Source organism: Anomaloglossus baeobatrachus, chromosome 4, assembly GCF_048569485.1.
Source record: "Anomaloglossus baeobatrachus isolate aAnoBae1 chromosome 4, aAnoBae1.hap1, whole genome shotgun sequence".
Classification (NCBI taxonomy): Eukaryota; Metazoa; Chordata; class Amphibia; order Anura; family Aromobatidae; genus Anomaloglossus; species Anomaloglossus baeobatrachus.
The window spans coordinates 652,286,690-652,305,358 of NC_134356.1; the positions used below are offsets into that span (position 1 = coordinate 652,286,690).

The window sequence follows — 18,669 nt, forward strand, 5'->3', positions numbered from 1 at the left end:
TGGGGCTGTTTCTCAGCCAAAGGTCCTGGCCATCTGGTCCGCATCCATGGGAAGATGGATAGCACGGCCTACCTGGAGATTTTGGCCAAGAACCTCCGCTCCTCCATCAAGGATCTTAAGATGGGTCGTCATTTCATCTTCCAACAAGACAACGACCCAAAGCACACAGCCAAGAAAACCAAGGCCTGGTTCAAGAGGGAAAAAATCAAGGTGTTGCAGTGGCCTAGTCAGTCTCCTGACCTTAACCCAATTGAAAACTTGTGGAAGGAGCTCAAGATTAAAGTCCACATGAGACACCCAAAGAACCTAGATAACTTGGAGAAGATCTGCATGGAGGAGTGGGCCAAGATAACTCCAGAGACCTGTGCCGGCCTGATCAGGTCTTATAAAAGACGATTATTAGCGCTAATTGCAAACAAGGGTTATTCCACAAAATATTAAACCTAGGGGTTGAATAATAATTGACCCACACTTTTATGTTGAAAATTTATTAAAATTTAACCTGAGCAACATAACTTGTTGGTTTGTAAGATTTATGCATCTGTTAATAAATCCTGCTCTTGTTTGAAGTTTGCAGGCTCTAACTTATTTGCAGCTTATCAAACCTGCTAAATCTGCAGGGGGTTGAAGACTACTTGTAGGCACTGTATGTTTCTTCCTCCCCTTCTGTACAAGTAGCCAGACAAAGACTTGTACAGGGGAAAATATTTCAGGTGTAGTCTAATGTTGAAAAACACACAACCCAAAACTAACATTTTTGGGGCTTTGTTTTTTTGGTGTTCATGGAGCGGTAATACTATTCTCAAGGAGAGTACCATTAGGATATATATGTAGGATGATACTGCTCACATTCCCCTTTGAGGATACGTGTGATGTTTTGATGATGATGTGATGCATCATATTGTTTTGCATTGTCATGAGATGATGCTGTGTTCTGCCACAACCGGTGGTGAGTAGTTGGGACTAATCCAGAGAGGGAGGGGTAAGATTAGGAAAGACTACCTGATAGTGAGTCAGATAGGACCCAGTGTGCAGTAGTGAAAGACCTAAGGTATGACTAATGAGCACAGCCGTATGACGTGGGTGGCCCTAAAGTGAGAGGAAACCAAAGAGAAGATAGATCCAGAGGAAATAGAGAGAGAGAATTGTTTGAAGTACAGAAAGATCAACTAGAGATGGGTTCTAGAACAGGATGCCTAGCAAGACAGCCCCAAATTTATAACAAGTGATGAGCCAGGACGGCTCAGAGAATGTGAGACAGTGTGTGCCCTGGGAAGGAGTTCCTTAACTGTTGGCAAGCTAGAGGAGGCTAAAATCGGCCATATTGACATATGAGTTCCTTTGAGAGGATGAAAGGAACCAGACCCACAGGTTTCAGATATGACTTTCAATCACTGGACTGTTGTGTTAAGCTGAGTTGTGGTGAAGGAAGTCTCTGGTGGAGGCAGGACTAAGCAAGGTTGGGGAATCAAAGAGGCTGTGTACAGAAATACTCTGTGTAGAAGAAGAACCTTACGGAAAATTATGTGCGTTAACATTTTTGAGCAAATGACTGTGGAATGATTTGCCTTGTGAGGCTTCTAAAGCTTAATACCATCCTATATAATTGTGATTGTTGTTTGAACTACACAGACTGGGGTTACATTTGGCAAAATCTCAATTTTGCTTTAACTTTTCTGGCTTCTTTGCAGATCAAATGTCGTCATACTTTAAGCAAAGATCAGTGATCATCACATATGGACTGCTGGCACTTTCATTTATCCTGATTCTCGTTCTCTTCACCACCGTTCATTCTCACCGTTAGTAACTTTACTTCATATATGACTATAAAGTATCTGTAGTGGTGTAATACTTGGCACTTACCGGTATTTAATCCAATGTCTAGCCACCTAAGCTCGATGTCAATGTACCCCTCAATACTGGATAGCTGTAACCCTAAGCTCCTGTTCTCAATGCAAAATATGTAACAGGCTCATATATATTTTCCAATATGGATAATGATTAAGAAAGGTGTAGGGCGATACAATAATCTAGATCAGTCATGGCGAACCTTTTACAGGCCGAGTGCCCAAACTGTAGCCCTAAGTCCATTTTTTTTCCTGAAGTGCCAACCAATCCTATTATGTAAATAGTTGATTTTAACCTTACCTTTGCCGTCTTCTCTTCTCTTCAGTAGGGGGCATCACAATTATTTGTGCTTACCACACATTGAAGTTGAGCCCCTGCCCTTTCCAGACACAGCAGTTGGATTGATCTTTCTGGAAAAAATTGCAGCATATTAGAAAGAGATTTTAGCATGGAATGTAATCAGATTTCACCCTGTAATCCACATCTACATTTCAAAGTCTGAACATCTTGAAATCCCATAAAGACGTACGAGTTGCTCCCCTCCCCTTTCATTGTGTAGTTCTGTCCCCCTTCCTGGCCACTTCCTGGTAAACATGTCCCCCATCCGGATATATATTTCCTACATTCTGGTATATTTGTCCACATCATGGCCCCATCCTGGTAAATGTACCCCATCCTGGTAAATGTACCCCATGATTGTAAATGTATCCCATCCTGGCATGTTCCCCCATGCTGTTAAATGACCCCATCCTGGTAAATGTACCTCATCCAGGCATGTTCCCTTATCCTGGTAAATGTCCCCTTTCCTGCTAAATGTATCCCATCCTGGCATGTTCCCCCATGCTGTTAAATGACCCCATCCTGGTAAATGTACCTCATCCAGGCATGTTCCCTTATCCTGGTAAATGTCCCCTTTCCTGCTAAATGTACCCCCATCCTGGCATGTTTCCCCCCCATTCTGGTAAATGTATCCCCCCATCCTGGCATGTTTCCACCCATGCTTACAGTCATGTTTCCACCCATGCTTACAGTCATGTTTCCAGCCATGCATACAGTCATGTTTACCCCCATCCTTGCAGTCATGTTTACCCCCATCCTTGCAGTCATGTTTACCCCCATCCTTGCAGCCATGTTTACCCCCATCCTTGCAGCCATGTTTACCCCCATCCTTGCAGCCATGTTTCCCCCATCCTTGCAGCCATGTTTCCCCCATCGTTGCATGTTTCCCCCATCCTTGCAGCCATGTTTCCTCCATCCTTGCTGCCATGTTTCTCTCCCTCTTTGCACGTTTCCCCCATCTTTGCACATTTCTCTCCATCTTTGCACGTTTCCCCATCCTTGCAGCCATGTTTGCCCCGTGCTCTGTTTGCCCCGTGCTCTGTTTGTATATGCCTCGTGCTCCCATATTTGCCCCGTGCTCTGTATGCCCCGTACTCTGTTTGCCCCATACTCTGTTTGCCCCATACTCTGTTTGCCACGTACTCTGTTTGTATATGCCCCGTGCTCTGTATGCCTCGTGCTCTGTATGCCTCGTGCTCTGTATGCCCCGTGCTCTGTATGCCCCATGCTCTGTATGCCCCATGCTCTGTATGCTCCGTGCTCCCATGTTTGCCCCGTGCTCCCATGTTTGCCCCGTGCTCCCATGTTTGCCCCGTGCTCCCATGTTTGCCCCGTGCTCTGTTTGTATATGCCCCGTGCTCCCATGTTTGCCCCATGCTCTGTTTGTATATGCCCCGTGCTCCCATGTTTGCCCCGTGCTGGCTCTGTCCCCCAACACCTTGGCACAGCCGCACAGAGCTTAAAAATAAAAAAAACCCTCACCTTCTAGCCCCTACTTCTCCGCTGCTGCGTCCTCAGTCACTTCAGTTCCCACGCGGCCACAAGACGCCGGCGCCGCCTACTGACGATCCTCCGTCTCCTAGGCAACAGGCCTGCAGCCCAGGAGAGGAGGCGTGTCAGAGCGAGGAGAACTGTCTCCTCTGCTAAACACCACTTTGAACTGCCGGCGCGATCACACCAGCAGTTCAAAGTGGCGCAGTGTGGCGACAGCGCACGTGCCAGCAAAAAGGGCTCTGCGTGCCCTGTCTGGCACGCGTGCCATAGGTTTGCCATCACTGGTCTAGATGATGCATGGGAAAAAAAGATGAAATTGTTTCACTAAAAAATTATTAGATAAAAAATATTGAAATACTAAAAAAAGAGTTAGAGTATGTGGTTCTGAATGTTTTATTTATCTGATCATGTGAGTGACGAGCCATTAGAACTAGAGTTAAAAATGGTTGCTAAGTCCCAGCAAAAAATTGTCACATGGAGTTTTGCGCAAACTTCTATAATTGTAATGGTGGCATTGGACTCTGCAGACTCTGAAACTCCGCCCAATGGTTTCTCTGGAGTCTGGTATCAGGACAGGCAGACTTGGTCATCGACCTACTGTGTGATGATTCATAGGCAGGCTAGTAAGTGTTAATCTTTGCTGGTCTGCTTGCTCGTTTGATCACATGTTGTGGAGAGGCTTATCACATCTGCTCCCCTCCTATTTATGCTGGTGGAATCCTTCCACACATGCCAGCTATAGGTTGTTCCTTGTTGGTCTATAGTGTGGTGTCCCAGACTTTCTGGAGAAAGCTGGGCTTATTGCTTGGTGCGGTTGATGAGTTTACCCCTGTTGTTTTGCAGCTTTCCTCTTGCTTTTCTGTTTCCGCTTGAGTTTCTTATTGTCTTAACTGTTGTGTGTGCTGTGTGACAGGTTTTGTTTTCTCTTGCCAGTTTTTATCTGTGGGTTGCATCACACTCCTGTCCCATCCATCCCTGGGGGTAGGTGGAGGGGAAAACAGATCAGGACTTGTCAGGAGCAGGTCAGGAAGGAGACTCAAGCATCTCCACCTTTAAGAGTATCGCTGAGATTAGGGATAGCATAGGGCTCCCTAGGTTGAGGGACAGTTTAGGAGCCCCAGTTCCCCACTATGCTAACGTCATTGGGACAAAGATGCTTGTAGTATATTGTCCAATGCCCAAATATTGTAATCTTGGGGTCGGGGGGCAGGTTCAACCCAGATTTCTATTTTAGTTTCCCTTTAGCAAAATTAATTGAAACTGCTACATACAGTGAAGATTCCATCTGTATTGTACAGCCAGCATCAGATTCACAAGAGTCTAACTGCTACTATCAAGGGCAGCTCTAATTGAAGAATTTGGTTGCAAACAGATGGAGTGTCCTTTTCTGATGGGCAACGTTAATGATGTTGCCATGATTTTTCACAGACTGGGCCTCATTGGTGACCAAAATTGTTTAGAAGGGTGACTACACCTCTAAAAGTCATAGATAAAATAAAATATGAAATCATTGACCAGTAAGAGGCGTCTGGCAATATGAACGTATAATGGAAAAACTGAAAGCAAATAAAAAAAGAAAGAAAACATTGGTCATAACCCTGACAAAAAATAGTGTGAATATAAATTGATTTGCTCACGGCATCACGTGCTGTATGATGCAGGCATCGGAGATACCCTGGCAATCTCTACAATCCGTCACTTCCTATCATATCACATGAGCATTGGATAATGGCAGTATTTTATCGACCCCCTGCTGGGAAGGAATCATCATGGATGAAGGCTCATTGCTAAAATACAGTGCCTTGCGAAAGTATTTGGCTCCCTTGAATCTTTCAACCTTTTCCCACATTTCAGCCTTCAAACATAAAGATAAAAATTTTAATGTTATGGTGAAGAATAAACAACAAGTGGGACACAATTGTGAAGTTGAATGAAATTAGTGCTTATTTTAATAAAAAAAATAAAAATGAAGATCACAAAATTAGGGCGTGCAATATTATTCGTCCCGTTTAAGTTAATACTTTGTAGCGTCACCTTTTGCTCTGATTACAGCTGCAAGTCGCTTGGGGTATGTGTCTATCAGTTTTGCACATCGAGAGACTGAAATTCTTGCCCATTCTTCCTTTGTAAGCAGCTGGAGTTGAGTGAGGTTGGATGGAGGCGTTTGTGAGCAGCAGTTTTCAGCTCTTTCCACACATTCTCGATTGGGTTCAGGTCTGGACTGTGACTTGGCCATTCTAACACCTGCATACGTTTATTTGTGAACCATTCCATTGTAGATTTTGCTTTTTGTTTGGGATCATTGTCTTGTTGGAAGACAAATCTCCATCCCAGTCTCAGGTCTTTTGCAGACTCCAACAGGTTTTCTTCAAGAATGGTCCTGTATTTGACTCCATCCATCTTCCCATTAATTTTAACCATCTTCCCTGTTCCTGCTGAAGAAAAGCAGGCCCAAACCATGATGCTGCCACCACCATGTTTGACAGTGGGGATGGTGTGTTCAGGGTGATGAGCTGTGCTGTTTTTACGCCAAACATATCGTTTGGCATTGTGCCCAAATAGTTCGATTTTGGTTTCATCTGACCAGAGCACCTTCTTCCACATGTTTGGTGTCTCCCAGGTGGCTTGTGGCAAACTTTAAAAGACACTTTTTATGGATATCTTTGAGAAATGGCTTTCTCCTTGCCACTCTTCCATAAAGGCCAGATTTGTGCAGTGTATTGTTATCCTATGGACAGACTCTCCCACCTCAGCTGTAGATCTCTGCAGTTTATCCAGAGTGATCATGGGCCTGTTGGCTGCATCTCTGATCAGTCTTCTCCTTGTGTGAGATGAAAGTTTGGATGGACGGCCGGGTCTTGGTAGATTTGCAGTGGTTAATACTCCTTCCATTTCAATATGATCGCTTGCACAGTGCTCTTGGGATGCTTAAAGTTTTGGAAATCTTTTTGTAACCAAATCCGGCTTTAAACTTCTCCACAACAGTATCACAGACCTGCCTGTTGTGTTCCTTGGTCTTCATGATGCTATCTGTGCTTTAAACAGAACACTGAGACTATCACAGAGCAGGTGCATTTATACGGAGACTTGATCACACACAGGTGGCCTAGATTTATCATCATCAGTCGTCATTTAGGACAACATTGGATCATTGAGAGATCCTCAATGACCTTCTGAAGTGAGTTTGCTGCCCTGAAAGTAAAGGGGATGAATAATATTGCACGTCCCACTTTTCAGTTATTTTTATTTTTTTTTTTTTTTTTTAAAAAAAGTTAAAAATAAAAGTTTCTCAAGACTCTTGTAAGGCTTCAGTGAGAGTCGAACTCACGACCCCTGGTTTACGAGACCAGTGCTCTAACCTCTGAGCTATGAAGCCATTGGACAAACCAGGTTGAAGCAGCACAATCTGTCTTCTGCTTCTGGGACTGTGCTGCTTCAGCCTGGTTTGTCCAATGTATAAATATAGCAACAAAAAGAGGATAATATCCTCCAAAAATTAAGTATTACTCACAGCAAATTGGGCTGCAGTGTGTACATCGCCCAGGCCAAAAGCTAATGCTCTACCAGGATACAGCTAAACCCACACTAAAGTGGAAGCATCACAGGTGCAGGAGAAGCAAATCACACACACACCTCCATGGAATGGAGGGGAGGCGAATGCTAGATGATAAAACTGCACACTAGTGGCTTGCATAGAGCGCTGTTCACACATGCAGATAACACAGTCACAAACCCGCAGCCTATTAGGTGACGCCCTTCTATTAGATCAGGCGGGCTGCCAAGCCGTACCCCACTGTGTATCATGCACGGACAGACACTCTACAATGCAAGGCCCAACAGAAGGGGGCCTGGCTGTATCCTGTACAAACAAAAAAATATGAGGTCTTTGTTGGTATTTATGGCCATAAAACATAAGCCTACAACCCTCGTCACGGGACCTCATGCTTGTAGGTCCCTACACTAAATATAAAAATACAGCAACAAAAAGAGGATAATATCCTCCAAAAATTAAGTATTACTCACAGCAAATTGGGCTGCAGTATGTACATCGCCCAGGCCAAAAACTAATGCTTTACCAGGATACAGCTAAACCCCCACTAAAATGGAAGCATCACAGGTGCAGGATGCACCTGGTGGCTGATAGAAAACAATAAATTCTACAAAAATTAATCCAATACTGTGGCCTCCTTAGTGCTCTATCAGACCGTGCTACTATACTTTACTGCTGATCTTCCCCTCTGTGGGTTCACGGCAAGAGCTGCTTGGTACGGAGGTCAGATTACCAGAGACGCCCAGTGACATGTCACGTGACAAGCTTTTCAGGAATTTGCTTCCCTGGATGGACATCGTGGGCTAACAGGTTAGAAGACTACTGACACCACACTCCCGTCTTATACCGTGGTTGTGCGAGGGCTGCACAACCACATCAGGTGAGCAGTTTCTTTTTCTCCTCCTCACCGCTATCTCCCAGACCCTTCACATGCGCTCCCTTGTTTAATTTCTTATTAAGAAACTTGTTTTGGCATGGATGCCTTCATCAGGGAATGAAGGCATCCATGCCGAAACGCCTGTAAGGACCAGGTGCCATGTCAGTGGCAGGAGAAATATGCAAACAGGTCAGTCAACTTTTGTATATCTGTGGCGCCCCTGAGGCTCCAGTTGCCACAGATCTACTGCACCTCAGAGGTGTGGGGCCCTATTCCCTGGTAAGGAGGAGGCTGCAGACTGCAACACACACAGACACACTCACCCCTGATTTAGCTACACCCCATTAGGTTGTGGGGAGGGCAAGTTGCTCCTTAGGGAGAGCACAGTTCCAAAACAGTCTGGAGGTGGGGTTAGTTAGTAGGTGGACACTTAGAACTGTTTGGAGAAAGTGAAACAAGTCAGGAGGAGAATGGAGTAGGGAGTGCAGGAGACAGGTCCTAGGGGACTTGAGCTGAAGAAGCTCACCCTAGGACCAAAAGGAAAGGAGGGGTCCTGGAGCCTATGGGAAATGTGCCATACACCCATGGCCTCGATCCACAGCTGGCATACCGGAGTGGAGGGACTTGGCCGCAAAGGGCCAATGTATAGGAATTACAGGCTCTACCACATATACTAGAGGTGCTTTGGGGATAAAGAATCATATAGTAAAGTAAATCCCAGCACTCAGAATGAAAACAAAGGGGGAATTATGCAAAAGTGAATTTATTGACTAATACACTGCAAAAGGAACCTAACCAGGACAACAGCACCAACGTTTCGGCATAGAGCCTTTCTCAAGGTTGTTGCATCACTGGTCAGAGTAAGGAAACACGGGTCTCGAAGGACAACCGGAGGTTTACAAATAAAGGTAAGGTTACACACGTTTTTGCAGAGTATGCTTGTAGGTGAAGGGGTGACAGGATCACTATGTGACGTGAGAGGACGCCTGCAGTGGAGATCCGGAACTGGCATCAGTGGCAAGGAGAGAGGCTGAGTCGCCGCTGTATCTGATACCTGAGGAAAGCATTGATGTATTGCTGAAACGCGTTGTATTGTATCTAACTAACAGGAGCATTATATATAAAAAATATTTTAACAATAAAATAATTTAACCTTCAACGGAACCAGTGCATTATCAGCGCTCACTAGACCGATAATCCACCTTTCTACCATCATGGTTGAGACCGGCACTCAAAGGGTGACAGGATAAAAGTGAGTAAAGAACTTTGAACCGTAGCCCCTGTGTCATCCCAGTCATTGCTGGCGTCGACGTCCCTCACTCCGGCGCCATTGGCCACCACTACCACACCCATCATCCTCCCTGGGGCCTAGCTCTACCTGTGGAGAACTGAAACACTCGAGCTGCATTACCATCCGCCCTGGAGGAGAGTGCATCCCACAGCGTCGGCTCCTCTCATAGCCGCATAACACAGGTGGCGTCACGAGACAACTACCCCCACCATCTCCCCTTCCTTCCATCCTTTCCTTTCTTGGACACCTCGGGGCCACGAAGCCGGGCCAGGCCGCCATGACATCCCCCAAAGACTCCCTTCATCACCAACCCGGTGACAAATAAAAGGAACCCCGGTCCCATGGGGTGCTTCAGATCCCATCACAGCAGGTCTCAGTGCTCCGAGGACAGCATCTCAAACTGTGAGTAAAAGAACTTGGGACTGAAACCCCCTGTGTCTTGGAATTCTTTATCAGCTCCGCCAGCCCCACGCTGTCGCTTTTAAAGACTATTACTACTCCCAACAGCTCTAGGGCTAGCTCTACCTGTGGAGAGCTATTCCAACTCTGCTGTGTCACCACCGACCCCAAGGGAACTAAATAGCAGCGGCGGCACATATCTGGCCACATACGGACAGGTGGCGTCACAAACTCATCTCCCCTTGTAAATAATATTTCCCCATTTAATTAAAGACACTGCCGGGGTCATGGAGCCGGTCCTGTCGCCGTGATATCCTCCAAGCAGAACAGAGCCGGCCTCGTTCCGTATGCCCCCAAGCCCTGGTGCGGCTTGTCCTATCTTTATACTGATATTGACATATGTTGTACGTCTATCTGTACATACAGGTATATATTTACCTTGACCAATTAATCTGTATATTATACATTGTTGATGCAATATTTTTACGTTTACAATTTTATCTATTTCGCCATTAAAATTATGTTTTATTTATCTATAAAGTCTAAGCTGTAACCATACTGATCTGTAGAATACATTTACCGACTCATTTTGATTGTAAGGTAATTGTTGAAAAACAACCCCATGTAATAGTTTAAAAGGAATCTGTCACCAGGATTTTACTACTTAGGCGGGCTTTGCACACTACGACATCGCAGGCCGATGCTGCGATGCCGAGTGCGATAGTGCCCGCCCCCGTCGCAGCAGCGATATGTGGTGATAGCTGGCATAGCGAAAGTTATCGCTACGCCAGCTTCACACACACACTCACCTGCCGTGCGACGTCCCTGTGGCCGGCGACCCGCCTCCTTGTTAAGGGGGCGGGTCGTGCGGCGTCACTGCGACGTCACACGGCAGGCGGCCAATCAGAGCGGAGGGGCGGAGATGAGCAGGATGTAAACATCCTGCCCACCTCCTTCCTTCCGCATATCCTACGGAAGCCGCAGTGACGCCGGTAGATGTTCCTCGCTCCTGCGACTTCACACACAGCGATGTGTGCTGCCGCAGGAGCGAGGAACAACATCGGACCATTGCGTCAGCGTAATTATGGATTACGCTGACGCTGTACCGATGATACGATTACGACGCTTTTGCGCTCGTTAATCGTATCATGGAGCCTTTACACACTGCGATGTCGCATGCGATGCCGGAAGTGCGTCATTTTCAATTTGACCCCACCGACATCGCACCTGCGATGTCGCAGTGTGCAAAGTGCCCCTTAATCTGACAGCAGCATAATGTAATTTCAGAGACCCTGATTCCAGCGATGTGTCACTTACTGAGCTTCTTGTTTAACAAATCGCAGTTTTATCTCATGGTGTTAATCACTAGAACACTGGTAAACTTGTTGCCAGGTAGTCCTCCATATTAAGGAGCTCTGTAAAACCCCACTTCCACTACTGATTGGCAGATTTCTGTATAGACTATGCATAGGCAGAAATCTGCCAATCAGTGCTGTGGGCGGGGTTTTACAGAGCTCAGCATTCAGAGAACTGGAAGTTCTGCAACAGAGAAAATTGTGATTTTATCAAAACTGCAGAAATCAATAAAATAAGTGATACATCTCTGGAATCAGGGTCTCTGGACCTACATCACGCTACTCTCAGATGGAGCAGCAAAATCCTGCTGACAGATTCCCATTAATTATTCCTCAAGAGTATATGCAGTTATCTTTAGCTTCAGGCTATTATCAATAGACAAGAAAGTTGGGTGACAAAAGCTTAAAATGAAAACATAACAATCATAAAATTTACCAAAAATTGTCTGAAGTGTGAGGATAAGTGTTCTGTTCAAAAAGTCGGTCTAAGGAACTGATGAGGCTCGGATTTCAATACTTATTCACTTTATTTTTCGACAATATATCATAAATTCTGTAACATGTTAAGCAAGCCCAATTGTCACTTGTGATCAGGAATTTTTTTTTTATTTTTTATTTTACATCTTCTCTCCCTATAATTGAACCTATACAGTATATTTCTCTATTTCTAATTATAGTCATTGTGTAACTATAAAAGAAATGTGAAGAATAGTGAAGATGCAGACGGCAGCTCGTAACATTCCACTTTTCTTCAGCAGGTCAAAAGTAAAAACTATATTCTGATTGATTGTTGGGAACCTCGAAGATACTTATTCATTGAATTTACCATTAATTTCAGATTTCACATCGCAAAAGAAACATCTTGCCGGCAAGGATGATATTTTTGGCGTAAACATCACCGGTAAGGTGTCATTGCCTCCTTGTACTAATGTGGTCTGTTATTGTCTCATATTGAACAAGGTCGTTTTCACACATTGGTGGTCTCAAAGTAAAGGTTTCTTAAGTGGTTACCTCCTCACCTGAACAGTATTCTCTAATGTCATAATCCCCCTTCAAGGGATATTGTGTGATAAGACCCTTTTTTCCTGGATAATGGGTGATTTAACTTCTCCATTACTGGTCATTAGGTATTATATAGTGATGGGTCAGCATGCTTGGCAGTGCTCAGTATTCAATAGATTATCCTGGTGCTTGGGCGCCATGTTCGAGTTCCAGCCCCACGTTTCTCTCCTGACTTTCAGCCATTTGGCCAAAAGTAAATAATCTCCAAAAAAAACGGAATAAATACCCTGTGGCGCCTCTGAGGCTTCAGTCGCCACAGGGTACTGCATCTCACAAGAGGTGCGGTACCCATCCTGGGTAAGGTGGAGGTTGGTGCCGGTTCACAACATCCACCTGTAAGCCAGTTGCACACTTACCGGGACGGGCTTAGGGTAGGGTCATTTAGGATGGTCACTATATCGTCTGGGGCCTGCCACCCACTAGCAGGAGAATACGGTCATTGAGGGGAGAGCTAATAGCTCCCTCATGATCGGCGCACATCTCAATGTGGGGAGCCCTTGGCTGGTGGGCACTTCAAGGCCTGCTAGCAGAATCCGCCGGGCAGAGGATTTCAAGTCATCTGGCCCACAACAGCGCCTGGGGCAAAGCTGCATATAGAGCCAGGAGCCGTGACCATAGGGCGGCCCATCAACGGACTCGTGCTGCCTGCTAGACGGGAGGGGGAACATAGCCACCTCAAAGGACAGAGGTCCCTGTGTAGCTTCAAGTCGCAGGGACTCACACAACAGAGCGCAGGGAAGAAGGACTCACGAAGTATCCCTCCTGCACTGGCCCCCGATTGTTTGGAGCCCATCACAGTGGAGTCTGGCAGTACAACGGCAGGAGCCACTCAGTGAGTAAACACCTTAAACTGCAACCACTGTATCGTCTGATTCTTCCCGCACCCCGCGCTTCCCACACTGGGGTGGACAACTACTCTCAACATTCTCCCTGGGGCCTAACTCTGCTTGTGGAGAGCTGCAACGTCCGAGCTGCGTTATCATCCACTCCAGCAGAGAGACCTTGCGCAGCGGCGGCTCCCATTATAGCCGCATACCACAGGTGGTGTCACGAAAGACTACTTACTCCCTTCATCACCACCATCCCAATCATTCCTGGTTGACACCGCGGTATCACGGAGCCGGGCCAGGACATTGTGACAACCCAAACACCGGCCCGGTGACGAGTAACCCCCAAGACCCCGCGGGTGCGTCAACTTTGGTGTAATGAACAGGATTCCGTGCCCGCAACAAACGGGTACAGTGTGCCTAATTTGTACTGTAAAAAGAAATGTATGCTGGTGGCCATTAAGAGCGCCATGTGCAATCACCCAGTCTGGGTGTATCCGCCCTTCGTGGGCTAAGTAACAGTTTGGCACCAAGGGCTGCACCTGCCTCCTACAGCGAGGGACCAGAAATGAAACGTAGGAGTAAATCCAGAAGTCTCGCCTCCAAAAAGACCGGAAGGAAATTGGATAACTGAGCAGTTGGGCACAGGCGTCCACTATGATCGATGCCAACTATCTTCAGGCGGAGGTAAAGTGGCTGAGCTGGAGGCTGGAATAGATGCAGCTGGATGTCATCCAACATTGGCAGGCATCTATACTGGGAGAGGTGGCGGAAATGCACGTCCGCCAGCGGGAGGCAACGCCGACTCCGGAGGAGACCAGTGCCGAGGTAACGCCATATCCTGTTGCCCCCGGTAGCTGGTGAGGCCTTAGGGGAAATCCCTGCCTGTTCCCCTGCATCCAACCCTGACTCTGTAGCCGACGATCCCACACTTAGCCCGACAGCTGATGACACCGAACTGCCCGATGCTGGGGCTCAGGCCTGCATGGCTTGGGGGGGATAGTTGGCCTTCCTTGTCACTGACCACCGTGTCTCAGAGCACGGAAGATGGGAGCAGCACCTCCTGCAATAGCAACCATGTGGCGTGCCAGACCACGATGGCCAGCTGGTAGTAGAGGAGGAATGGTGACGGGTGCGCGGGAGGCGATGGAGGCCAGGAACATAGCTGCCAAACAGCGGATCCGCAAGGCTTGTCTATCAACCCGGGGACCACTGAGAAAGGGGATGGTCATCCAATTTGATCTCCAGAAGGGATGAGGCTTCATCTCGGAGAAGGGACTCTCAAAGGAGATCTTTGTCCACATCTCGCCGAGATGTGAAGTCCCACCTGGACAAGAGGACACCTGGGACGTGACCTATACCCCGGGGACTCAGTGGTCTATACCCGGCACCAGGGTGAGCGGGGCTGGTATGCCCTGGATGTGGGACTGTGTCGCTCGAAGGCAGCTGCCTTGACACAGGAACCTGCTTTAACTCCTTGCCAGGAACCACCCCCACCAGGCGTGCAGTGGATAAATGTACTCAAAGCCTGGAGGCAGACTCTGGAAGGCTAAGTGGTCCAGGGTTCCCATACCCCCAGTAGAGATGGTTTTGATCCTTTGAAGTTAAAGTATTGTGTTTTGTTTGATGGACAACCGGGTCACTGAACAATGGGTGGCTGGAACTTTACTTGTAAATATTTGCACCAGAATTAATGTGACCACAGGACCCAAAACCTGTCATGCATGTCCAAGCAATGAAGCGTGGTCAGGAACGCTCAGCCTCACGCTCAGAGCCTACGTGGCGTCACAAAAGACTACTACTCCCTTTATCAAAACCATCCCCATCATTCTTGGTTGAAACTGCTGGATCACAGAGCCGGGCCGGGCCACTGTGACAACCCAAACTGCCCCAAACACCGACCCGGTGACGAGTAACCCCGAAGACCCCGCGAGTGTGTCAACCCAAACCAAAAAAGTGAGATTTCTTTTTAAGATATAATATTTTATCAGTCAAAAAATAAAAAAAAACACATTTAAAAAAAGGTATAGGGCAGGTCAGGATAAATACAATAGATGCCAATAAATAATGCACATACAAAAGTAAATCCAGCAGAGAGAATAAAAAAAACACTCAAATGCCTAATTAATATACGAGTCCAAAAGCCATCCTAAGAATATGCCGAATAGAGAATAATAATAAAGTGTCAAGCGCACATAATTTAATCAAACCAGTACATAATTAGCAGGAATTAATATATACAAAATGTCTACTCTCATAGGACTAATATGGGCATATATAATTCATATAGGACATCTAGAGTAAGAACATAGCTACCAATATATACTCTAGACCAGTCATGGCGAACCTTTCACAGGCCGAGTGCCCAAACTGTAGCCTTAAACCCAATTTTTTTTTCGAAGTGCCAACCAATCCTATTATGTAAATAATTGATCGTAACCTTACCTTTGCTGTCTTCTCTTCTCTTCAGCAGGGGCATCGCGCTCATGCCTGCTTACCACACATTGAAGCTGAGCCCCTGCCCTTTCCAGACACAGAGGTTGGATTGATCTTTCTGGAAAAAATTGCAGCATATTAGACAGAGATTTTAGCCTGGAATGCAATCAGATGTCACCCTGTAATCCACATCTACATTTCAAAGTCTGAACATCTTGAAATCCCATAAAGACGTACGAGTTGCTCCCCTCCCCTTTCATTGTGTAGTTATGTCCCCTTCCTGGGCCACTTCCTGGTAAACATGTCCCCCATCCTGATATATATTTCCTACATTCTGGTATCTTTGTCCCCATCATGGCCCCATCCTGGTAAATATACCTCATCCTGGTAAATGTCCACCATCCTGGTAAATGTACCTTATTCTGGCATGTTCCCCCATGCTGGTAAATGTACCCCATCCTGACATATTGCCCATCCTTGTAAATATTCCCCCGTCCCGGCATGTACCCCCTTCCTGGTAAATGTTCCCCTTCCTGGTAAATGTACCCTATCGTGGCATATTTCCTCCATCCTGGCATGCATGTTTTCCCCATCCTGCCATGCATGTTTCCTCCATCCTGGCATGCATGTTTCCTCCATCCTGGCATGCATGTTTCCTCCATCCTGGCATGCATGTTTCCTCCATCCTGGCATGCATGTTTCCTCCATCCTGGCATGCATGTTTCCTCCATCCTGGCATGCATGTTTCCTCCATTCTGGCATGCATGTTTCCTCCATCCTGGCATGCATGTTTCCCCCATCCTGCCATGCATGTTTCCTCCATCCTGCCATGCATGTTTCCTCCATCCTGCCATGCATGTTTCCTCCATCCTGCCATGCATGTTTCCTCCATCCTGGCATGCATGTTTCCTCCATCCTGCCATGCATGTTTCCTCCATCCTGACATGCATGTTTCCTCCATCCTGCCATGCATGTTTCCTCCATCCTGGCATGCATGTTTCCCCATCCTGCCATGCATGTTTCCCCATCCTGCCATGCATGTTTCCTCCATCCTGACATGCATGTTTCCTCCATCCTGCCATGCATGTTTCCTCCATCCTGGCATGCATGTTTCCTCCATCCTGGCATGCATGTTTCCCCATCCTGCCATGCATGTTTCCTCCATCCTGCCATGCAAGTTTCCTCCATCCTGCCATGCATGTTTCCTCCATTCTGGCATGCATGTTTCCTCCATCCTGGCATGCATGTTTCCTCCATCCTGCCATGCATGTTTCCCCATCCTGCCATGCATGTTTCCTCCATCCTGGCATGCATGTTTCCCCATCCTGCCATGCATGTTTCCTCCATTCTGGCATGCATGTTTCCTCCATCCTGGCATGCATGTTTCCTCCATCCTGCCATGCATGTTTCCTCCATCCTGCCATGCATGTTTCCCCATCCTGGCAAGCATGTTTCCCCCCATCCTGGCATGCATGCCCCCCCCGTGCTGGCATGTGTGTTTCCCCCCCATGCTGGCACGTGTCTCCCCCCCCCCATGCTGGCATGTGTCTTCCCCCCCCATGCTGGCATGTGTGTTCCCCCCCCATGCTGGCATGTGCGTTCCCCCTCCCCCCACCCCATGCTGGCATGTGCGTTTCCCCTCCCCCACCCCATGCTGGCATGTGCGTTTCCCCTCCCCCACCCCATGCTGGCATGTGCGTTCCCCCTCCCCCACCCCATGCTGGCATGTGCGTTCCCCCACCCCCACCCCATGCTGGCATGTGCGTTCCCCCACCCCCACCCCATGCTGGCATGTGCGTTCCCCCTCCGCCACCCCATGCTGGCATGTGCGTTCCCCCTCCGCCACCCATGCTGGCATGTGTGTTCCCCCTCCCCCACCCCATGCTGGCATGTGCGTTCCCCCTCCCCCACCCCATGCTGGCATGTGTGTTCCCCCTCCCCCACCCCATGCTGGCATGTGCGTTCCCCCACCCCCACCCCATGCTGGCATGTGTGTTTCTCCCCCACCCCATGCTGGCATGTGCGTTCCCCCTCCCCCACCCCATGCTGGCATGTGCGTTCCCCCTCCCCCACCCCATGCTGACATGTGTTCCCCCTCCCCCACCCTATGCTGGCATGTGCGTTTCCCCACCCCATGCTGGCATGTGTGTTCTCCCCCACCCAATGCTGGCACTGGCACTGGGCCCCCCCATCCCCACCTTGGCATAGCCGCACACGAGTTATAAAAAAAAAAACAAAACACAACACACAACTCACCTCCCAGCACACGCTCCCCCGCTGCGCGCCGCTGAGTCCTCAGTTCCCACGCGGCCAGAAGACCTCATTACATCGGCGCCGCTCGCTGACACCCCTCCGTCTCCTAGGCAACACACCTGCAGCCTGGGGGAGGAGGAGTGTCAGAGCGAGGAGAAATGTCTCCTCCGCTCCAACACAGCTCTGATCTGCCGGCGCGACTGCACCAGCAGATCAAAGCTGCAGGATCAGGCGACAGCACGCATGCCAGCAGAATGGGCTCTGCGTGCCCCTGGTGGCACGTGTGCCATAGGTTCCCCATCACTGCTCTAGACAAATGAATTCACATACAGAATGTCACCTCTCATAAGGGCTGAATAAACAATATATATAACCAGTTCATGTAAAGCATAGGAAATAGAGACATATTTACCAGTGTGAACACCGCCACTGCAAACAGAGAGATCCCCCTGACATACGTTTCGCTACGCATTCATCATGAGGAGCCTCAAAATATTATATTTTAAAATGAAATCTCCATTTTTTTGGTTTGGGTATTCGTTTTCAGCCATGTTGGTTACTGAAATTACTGTAATTGGCAGGCCACATCACATCATTGGGTCTATACAAGACCTGACATTGCCATGATCAGCGTCCTGCACCCAGAAATAGTGTAGTAAGAGTTTCTGCTTGAAAGGAATAGTGTATTATATCACTGTACAAAATTAACAAAATTAAACTAACAGTCCTTTTCTGAGCCATAATAATACAGCACTTAGTTGCATTTAGTGTAGGACAAGCTACTGGAGAAGGGATAGTGTATTAGAGGTATGTAGGCAGGGATTCTAGCCTTACAGACCTCGCTCCTGCTACATTAACCCACAAGTCCTTTACAGGGGTTATTCATATCATTCTGTAATTCATATATTCTATTTTATAATAAAAATACGCTTTACTAG

At 47.4% G+C, this 18,669-nt stretch overlaps 1 protein-coding gene and 1 non-coding gene across 2 annotated transcripts in view; one reads left to right on the forward strand and one right to left on the reverse strand.

Moving 5' to 3' along the window:
* The first annotated feature begins 1,694 nt into the window (after window positions 1–1,694).
* The window catches only part of LOC142302010 (hepatic lectin-like), a 44,459-nt gene continuing 27,484 nt past the window's right edge, over window positions 1,695–18,669 (forward strand). The window contains exons 1-2 of the mRNA XM_075343084.1: window positions 1,695–1,799; window positions 11,992–12,054. Coding sequence (XP_075199199.1) covers window positions 1,697–1,799; window positions 11,992–12,054 — 166 coding nt within the window. The 5' untranslated portion in view covers window positions 1,695–1,696. The remainder of the gene's footprint in view (window positions 1,800–11,991; window positions 12,055–18,669) is intronic.
* TRNAT-CGU (transfer RNA threonine (anticodon CGU)) lies at window positions 6,985–7,057 on the reverse strand. The gene has a single exon. It is a non-coding gene; the product is annotated as a tRNA-Thr (tRNA).